Genomic DNA, 9,225 nt, shown 5'->3' on the forward strand with positions numbered 1-9,225 from the left:
GTCTTCCTTAGCACCCTCAGTGTGTTCTCTTTCCTTTGCTACCTTTTCTTTTGGTGGTTTTCTACTAGAGGAACCTGATAGCAGGTTTCCAGTGATTCTTCAAAAGAAGTCTCAGGTAAATAGTTGCCTCATTAAACTTAGGAGAAACTGGAGTTGAGCCAGCTATATTTTGAGTTTGTCTTTTATGTACTGGATCTGTGACTCTGCACCAGTGTACCAGGCCTGTCTCCTACATCAAGAGCCTGTGTCAGGGGACTGGAGAAGTTAAACTGAGTCTTGCCACCAAATAAACTCCTAATGAATGAGGACAACTGAGAAGCTGCCCTGTGGAATTTACCAGGCACTGGAGGTGACTCCTCAGCTTGCCTCATCACAACTTCTTTACACATAAGTGCGTTCTAGGAGGCTTTTACGTGTGTGTGTGTGTGTGTGTGTGTGTGTGTGTGTGTGTGTGTGTACAATAACAATAGACAAGAGGTCATGGGTTTGACAAAGAGTGGGAGGAATGTATTAGAGAGCTTAGAGGGGAGGTAAGGGAAGGGGAAATTATTGTAATTATGTTATAATCTCAAAACAATAACACAAGATGAAAATAATCAACTGTAAAACCAAGCAACTTGTCCTACAGTAATAATACTGCTATGGAATACTGTAAACCTATCACCGACTGCCTCACTAAGCCTTAAGCCTTCGTGTGCAGACTGGGATATACAGGCATGCAGTTTGTGATTCAAGAGGTATGTATTCTGCTGCAGCTTCTGGTGTTCAGGTGTCCTGTGCGCATGTGTAGAGGAGGCCATGGACCCAGGACCCAATGTTTTCTAAGTATGCTCCATTTCCCTAAGCTATACCTCAGCTCTTTTCCATTTCTAACCAACTCCCAGGTTTCACTGAAGCTGCGGTATGTCAGCAAGACTTTGAGCAGCAAACTACATGGAATCTAAAAGAAATGAAACCATATCTGCCTCAACCATAATGTTAAACCCACCGCTAGTGCACAGTCAACTCAGGGAGACAATACTAGGACTTATTCTAGTTGCATAATACGGAAGATATTTTATTTCATCACGCAGTACCTGACAGCTGACTCCATACCTAATTTAAGAAAGGGTAAATATGCCACTGATTCCTTGGTTTTAAGTTCATGTCTGAGTAGAAGAATGACAACCTCGGCAGCTATCAAATTGGCCAGAAGAACACAGTAGAAATCACAAAAGAAAATAGAAAAAGTCAAGAACAGGTGATAGGAACTCACCAGCCAATAGAACGGTTACTTCTGGTTACTCAAGAGCATACAGGCCAGTGGAAGAAGCTGAATTTGAAGAAATGCAATCAGTGTCTGCTAGCAAGATATTACAAGGACTGGGTAGAAGAAACTCTTTGTGAGAAGCTGGATCTTCAAGATTTCTCTAGGCTTGCTAGTACACCCATCAGAGCAGAGTGATACACTGGAGGGCGAGCCAGTGCCTACACTGTAGACGAAGAAAGATCTGCCCACAAATATTGCAGAAACATATTGTGGTTTCCTGAAAGATGTGGAAGATAGATATAGTCCTCAAACATGTGACTCTTGGTGTGTTGGTGTAGTATGGTCACCTCGTAAAAACTCTCCAACTAGCTTAATTCAAGATTTTAGTTCTCAAATTTTAATTACCATTTCTAGAATTAGACATGCCAAAACAGAGGCAATAATGCATTGTGATCTCTCTTAAACTGTACATGGTTCCACATTAGTAGTTCTTATTATCTCTCAGTGCATATGTTGCAGTTTGAGTTTGCTCTTTGTATCTGATCTCAGAACTTTTCAGTCACAAAGGTCCACTCTGCCACTCTTCCTTTAGTCAGGATGCAGTTTTCGATACTGTATTTGCTACCACATAAAATCAAACATCTGTGATTAGAAAATACATAAACGCTATAGAAAATGTTAGTGCTTGATTACCCTGAGATGACACTTTTATAGGTGTATCCATGTTCACGTGTATATGTGCTTGTGCATATGCATGTGGTGGTCAGGTGCTGCTATCAGATGCCGTCCTTGATCATTTTCCAACTTAGTTTTTGAGACAGGGTCTCTCATTGAACCTGGAGTTGGCTGATTTAGTTAGACTGGCTGGGCAGCAATCTCCAGTGATCCTCCCGCCTCTGTCTCAGCAGTACTGGAATTAGAGGTCTGTCCCACCACACCTGGCATTTGTTTGCTTGTTCGTTTGTTTGTTTGTTTTTATGTGGGTTTTTGGGATCAAGCACGGGTCCTAATGCATGCATGGCAACCACTTTTCTAATTGTGCCATCTCCTTAACCTCTGTGATATGTTATTACATATAATGGCTATTAAAATGCAATGTGAGATAATGCACTCATTATGTTTTTTAGAGTCCTCAGCTTCGATTCCTTCCTCTCCTTCCTTTCTCTCTCAGTCTTCCTTTCTATATCATGCAAGGCTCAATGATAACATAGTCTAAGGGGGAGTAATTTGGAGTCTGTGTTTATGAATGAATTCACTGCCTATCCTACTAGATACCCAAGAATTCACGCCTGTGTACATGAAGTGTGCCTTCAGTGGGACTGTGTCCACATACAGCCTAGTGGCATGGTCTTACTGTATTGATTTTTTATGTCTGCACAGGCTATCATTTTAAACCGTGTCTTCCTTTGGTGTGTTCTTCTGCGTGAATGAATGGTTGTGTACTTGGAAGAGTCAATCCCCATTACAGACAAACAATTCTATTTCTCTGTAGACCATTGGGATGCTAATGTGATTGAGTTTCTCGGAGTTTCAGGATGTCTGCTGGCAGGCAGAGGCTTCTGTAGGGCTGCAGTAGATTGAGCTCCTGCAGCTTCCTCTATTAGGAAGCAAAGACTTCATAGAGATGCAGGTAATAGATTTCTGGCTTAATCTAGATTTTGCTTTAATGGGGCCTTTTTAAAATTCACAGAACAGGATGGACTGTGTATTTTTCTGACTCCATAGCTACTACGCATATCAGATGACTAGTAAACTCGGACTCAGTGTGGGTCTGTGTGATGACTTAGTCGTAATTTTCACTCTCTGTTTCCTGCTCCTCCAGGGAAATGGGTCCTATGGGGCTTGTGTGACCTGTGAATACAGCCTGCTAGCCTGACGCCAAGCAGGGAGGGAGTCTATCATGGATGGCATCGTTGAGCAGAAGAGTGTTCTGGTACACAGTAAGATCGGTGATGCTGGCAAAAGGAATGGCTTAATTAACACCAGAAACTTCATGGCTGAGAGCAGGGATGGTCTGGTGTCTGTTTACCCAGCACCGCAGTACCAGAGCCACAGGCTAGTGGCCAGTGCGGCACCAGGCAGCCTGGAAGGAGGCAGAAGTGATCCTGTGCAGCAGCTGCTGGACCCAAACACACTGCAGCAGTCCGTGGACTCCCACTATCGTCCCAACATCATTCTATACTCAGATGGTGTGCTCCGATCCTGGGGGGATGGTGTAGCCACTGACTGCTGTGAGACCACCTTCATTGAGGACCGGTCACCCACCAAAGACAGCCTGGAGTACCCCGATGGGAAATTCATCGACCTCTCAGGGGATGACATCAAAATCCACACCCTGTCTTATGATGTGGAGGAAGAGGAGGAGTTACAGGAGCTGGAGGTCAGATGATGTGCTTGTTGGGGACCTTTTGGGATTGGGGTGATGGGGCCTGGAAGTTACCTGTGAGTGCTTAGCAAAGGCCTGGGAATGAAATTATGCAAAAGCGCAGAAGGTATTCTCAGTACTACTTTACTTCTGAGCTTTTTGGGAGGATAAGGAATGGAAAAAGGTTGGAAGCTGTGGCAGTGGTTCTGGGTAAGGGTGACGTGAGGTAATAGCTCTGTGGGTAGGGCAACAGAGCTCTGTGGGATGGTGGGCTGTGGGGACACTGCCACTGAATAACCTCAAGAGAGAGGGATATGTGAGGCTAGAGATACCTGGTATGGGAACGAGTGGAGAAGTGTTTTACTGTCATGGTGGGTCCCTCTGTTTAACATTGGAAGTTTCTATTAGTAAATCATTGTTATTTCAGAACTCTTAAGAAGAAACAATGGAAATTTAAAAGGGAGAATTAAGCCTAGGACTTCTCACAATACTGGGAAAATATTGGTCCATTGAACTATGTCCCTGAACCCAGCATACCTTACCTCTTTATTAGCTGGTGCAAGTGCGGACATTTGAATTACACACATAAAGACTTATGAACAGAGACTCTGTGAAATAGAGCACAGAGGTTACTAGTCATGGGATGTATGAGAGTCATTGAAGGAATATGGCACCGCAGAAAGAGTAGAGAGCAGAGCATTTTCTACTGGATCTTGAGTACAGTGTCTAGGAAGAAAGCCTGTGAGACCCACTGACAGGTCTCTGAATAGTCACCCACATAAGCAGAGACCTTTATACCATCTTTGACACTGACAGGGAAAGAAGGGCATGAGGCCAGCTAGAACCTGAGGGAAGCTAAAAGATGGGTGCTTTGGCTTCTGTACTAATGGCTGTTGCAAGTGTCTGCTATTTTCCAAAGTATCATGGTTTGGCCAACAGTAAGTGACTAATTTCTAGCCTTTGTGTGAATCTGGGAAGCAAGCACCACAAGTGCCACATTAATTTGAACCAGAAATTCTGACAAAGGAGCAAATCGTTGGCTCTGAAAATAGTTCCCAAAGGCCATGTGGGTCTGCCATTGTGGTTTGAGTAAAAAGATGTCCGAGATCATTACTGAAGTGGAACTCCTATCTCATATGTTAAGAGCAAATATATGGAGGCTTGATGGGTGATTGTGCAAGATAGGGTAGCACAGAAGCAATTCACTCTGAATAGAATTGAATGGAAATCCTAAGGTCTGCGTTGCCTTGTGAGTATGGAGGAAACCTGCTGGAGAGAAACATGGGATCCTGCCATCCAAACCTTAATGATCTAAGGGAAAAATGGGTTCTATGCTATAAAAGGGAAGAGCAGTGAGAAGCCCAGGGTAGCTGTAAGAAACAGTGGCATAGCTAGGGAGACCAAGCCCATCTATTCCTTTTATACAGCTTGACTCTAGTGGCCCTACTGTGCCACACCCTGTGGTCCAAGCTGCTTGTGTGGAGTGATGGAGAATCAGTACATGCTAAAGTTTAATCTTCAAAACAGCACAGGGAAAGCGGGACACCACACAGAGAAACTGAGCCTGCAGGCTTTGACTTTCTGCCTACAGCTGCTGAGAACCAGGAGAGGATTCCAGGCAGGAAGGCTGTGACAATGTGTTGGGCAGTTTGATGTCATTTTGACACAAGGTGAAGCCATTTGATGGGGGGGAACTTCAATTAAGAAAATGCCTCCATAATATCAGGCTGTAGGCAGGACTGAAAGGTGTTTTCTTAATGTTTGATAGAAAAGGCCTAGCCCACAGTGGGAGGTGCCATCCCTGGAAGATGTTCTTGGATTCTATAAGAAGGCAGGCTGGGCAAGCTATGATGTACAAGCTCATAAGCAGCACCCATTCATGGCCCTGCATCAGTTCCTGTCTGCAAGTTTCATCCCAGTATGAGTTTATGCTCTTACTGCTTTGATACGTCATTGTAAGCAAAATAAACTCTTCCCTCCCCAAGTCGCTTTGGTCAAAGTCTTCCATCACAGACATATTAATCCTAACTAAGACAGACAAGATATTTTGGGGAAGCTGCTGTAGCTACAGAGTGGGAAGAGGATGTGGGGAAGATAGTGGAGACATAGCAAGCTGGAGGCACAGAACCCTATTATTATAAGGGATGGAAAGAAGAAATCAAGACAGCAGTAGCTGTGAGAAGACGTACTTCAAAAGTGAAATTTGTCACTGATTGGCACAGAGCATCAGCAGCTCTGATAAGAGTTTCTGGAAAATCAGCTCACAGGTATACTATGTCCTTGCAATTATGGTCTGGGATACTGGCTAGACAGAATCTTTAAAAAGTTTCTGAATGCTTCCATTATGCCATTTTATTATGTGTGCTTTATTCCCCCCTCCCTCCTGATACATGCATATATATATTGAATTATTGATTATATCAAGATCATTAAGAGCTGAAGAGGTGATTATGTATCTCTTTAAGCCTCAGTCAACTTCTGAGGCCTTCAGAAAAGCCTAAGAATTCTCTTCCACCTTAACACCTCTATTGGTATCTGGCTGAGCTTGCAACTAAACAACCAGTATTTTAAAGCAGTTTGTTGATTCTTGCTACATCAGTATACATATTTTTGGCAATCGATTTCTAACCTGGCTCCCATTAATTCACAATGACCCTAGCAATCTGGGTTTTTGATTTATTTATTTATTTTTTGAATTCTGAAGAGGTCTGACATCTACCCAGACACAGTCTCTTGAGTTAAAAATTAGTAGGGGGTGTTAAGAGGGACCAACCTACCTAGTGTGATAAATCCAGACCTTTGATGGGTAACAGCACAGGTGCCTGAGGAAATGAGCTGTACCAGCCAAACGCTTTGCTCTGTCCTAGCAGTGGCATTGGCAACCCTCAGAAACAATTGTTTTAAGAAATCAGGTAACAGGAATATTTACTCATAGTAGTAGTGTTCCTCTGTGTTTACATTCTAGAGTGGTCTTTCGCTACTTTATAACAATACAGTGCCGTTTCTACTTTGATCAGATGAAGGGCCTTCCCAATAACATTGATGGAAAAGCAGGGTTTAAAATGTTTACTTGTCATTTTAGACAGACTTTCTGAATAATCTCTATGGAGCTCACCCAGACTAAGACAGTTGCATGCCCCAGTACTCTGTGTACTCTGAGGACAATAGGATACTCAGGATATAGTATAGCCACTCTCAATTTCTTAAAAGTATTTAACACCCAAGTGTTGAATATTAAGAAGCTACCCAGAGTGGTTAGTGGGTCCTTCAAGAAGTCTAGGAAAACAAAGACATGTTCTTAAAAGCATTCTTAGAGTATAACAACAGCCTGTTATTCCTGCTTTTCGTTACATTTTTCTGAATAAAAAAGGAATTTAAAAAAAGAAAGAAAGATATTGCAGAGGTTTTCTTGGGTGACTCGCTTGAGGTTTAATAGTAATGATACAGAGACATCTGTATAATATAAGGCTGTTGGCCTGTTTTCTGGGGCAGTTTCTCAGTTAGCCCACCTAAGCTTAACATGAGTTCTCTGCCACTGCCAATGGGTCAAATGGCTCTCTCCATGCTCTACTTCTCTCCATTCCTCTCCAGGTTTCTGTCTCTCTTCTCTCTGCCTTTTTCTTACTCTGCTCCTTCTGCTCTTCTCCAGCTCTTAATTATGCAAAAGTCACCCTCTGTACTCATCCAATTGGCATTGGGGGCTATGGTGATTGGTGACTTTCACTATGGCAACTTGTCTTTTCATTTTGCAGACATCTGACAGCCAGTACCTCCAGCACAGCAATTAGAAATTGAGAGTACAGGGACATTCCTTACAATATTTGTTTGGCTGGGTTATCCTAACAGAAAGGAAATTTTAAAATGTATTAACTGTTCTGTGGGTTTACCCCATTCTATGAAGTAATCAACAAATAGGTGTTGGCTAGCATTTGCTGTGTACCACATCACTTCAAGATTTAGTGACTTAAAACAAGCATTTCCTGGGAGGTCAACACTTTGCGATGAGGTTGGCTTGGGAGCTGTGCTTCATAATGTTGGTTTCCTGTTGGCTACAGAGATGGAGGTGACCGTTTAGAACTCTCTTCAATGGGATGGTTAATAGATGGAGATCGTGGGTGCTGGGTGGCAAGATGCTCATCAGCTCTTCTTTTGTACTAGGCAATTCTGGATCCAAGAGAGAGCCACAATTTTGAGACAACATATGGAGTTTTTGTCTTTTATTTGCCTTCATGTTTGTGTGAATGTCATACATGGGTTTTACAGTGAGTTTCAAGAAGACCCATAGAAGGTTTCACTGCTCTATGAAGTGCTTGCCATCTTTCCTCCTACTGGTTAACAACTGAAGAAGGCTGTGATGTGATATGAAATGAGGGAGAGCTTAGGGATCTCAGTAATTTTCAGGACACAGTAGCAGTGGACAGGCATATTACTGGTTTCTTCAGGAGAGGCTGGATGGTAATAATTGGGTTTGGTGTCCAACCCCTCAGGACCTCCTTCCTGGCAGGAGGAAGCTGCAGATTTTAACTGAGTGCTGGGAAGGGATGAGACCATTGCTTCATCTGATTCCCAGCCCTCAGCTAAAACTTGAAGCTTCCAGGAGTACCTACAGCAGGAAGCCACTTCACACTTCATGCAAAGAAGCTCAAGCAGCAAGATTACAGGGGCACATAATAAAGCAATTCTATGAAACATACAATTGAAATTAAAGTCATGGGGTGAAGTGGATAGAATCCATTGCAGGAGGGCTTCACTCCAGCAGGAGGGCCCTCCTGCTGTCAGAAGTGCCAAGCTGTGTCCAAAGACACTTCATTGTTGACTTGTTTCAATGCACACCTATTCAAACCCTGAAGCAGATGGAACACTGTCTAAACCTGCTTGTAAGCTTTGAGCCTTTTCTTCATTGTTGTATAAAGGAGTCCCGGGGAAGACACTCTGTGGGCACTCACAGAGTACTGGCTCCATGCTAGGCACTTTGCAAATTGTGTCATATAATGCTTCCAACACCAAAAAAGGGAACACTAGGGTCTCTCCCTAGTGAAGGCTCATACATGCTAGAAGCCTTTCCAGCATTATACAAGTTGGCTTTGCTCGAACCTTTGGAGCTGAGGCAGATCTGCTAACTCTCGATACTTGACTCCTGATGACCATAATGGTTGTTTTGTTTTGTTTGTTTGTTTGTTTTAGAGAGGGAGTATACTATGGCAAAAAAAACAAAAAACAAAAAACAATTGATAACAAAGAGATAAGGCTGGACTTGGCACTGGCCTCTTCTTGGCCTCTGAGAACCCCCAGCCTGGGCTCCCTGAGACTTTTGTTTGTGTTTCCAGTAAAAGACTTGTGACTCATGTGACAACAACTACAATGAACTACTACTATGTGCAGTTATACGTGTGCAGGAAAGTGGAGAGTCCTCAAAGACAATTGAGGAGGGTAAAAGAATGTGAGCAGGACCAGACAGTTTTGACCCAAAAGGAAGAAAAAACAAATTCAGAAAATGATAAATGGTACTTTTAAAAATTGGTTTTCCTGGCTTCAAATATGAGGGATTAATCATATAACAATATGGTCGGGGGAACTTGGGCTGACTTGTGTAGGGTGAGTGGGAAGAATT

General features: G+C 43.0%; 1 protein-coding gene across 12 annotated transcripts in view; it reads left to right on the forward strand.

The window, feature by feature from the left end:
- Nucleotides 1–9,225, forward strand: part of Syndig1 (synapse differentiation inducing 1) — a 203,701-nt gene that overhangs the window by 63,277 nt on the left and 131,199 nt on the right. For 9 of the 12 annotated variants that reach the window (XR_005501940.2, XM_017591918.3, XM_039105481.2 and 6 more), the window contains one exon: nt 3,072–3,629. Coding sequence is in view for 11 of the 12 variants with exons in the window: in XM_017591918.3 (XP_017447407.1) it covers nt 3,150–3,629 (480 nt within the window). In the remaining variant the exon portion in view is untranslated. Of the gene's footprint in view, nt 1–884; nt 1,111–3,071; nt 3,630–9,225 lie in introns of all 12 variants that reach the window. The other 3 variants (XM_039105477.2, XM_039105478.2, XM_039105480.2) reach the window with 1 other exon arrangement.

The sequence above is a fragment of the Rattus norvegicus genome, chromosome 3, assembly GCF_036323735.1.
Source record: "Rattus norvegicus strain BN/NHsdMcwi chromosome 3, GRCr8, whole genome shotgun sequence".
Lineage (NCBI taxonomy): Eukaryota > Metazoa > Chordata > Mammalia > Rodentia > Muridae > Rattus > Rattus norvegicus.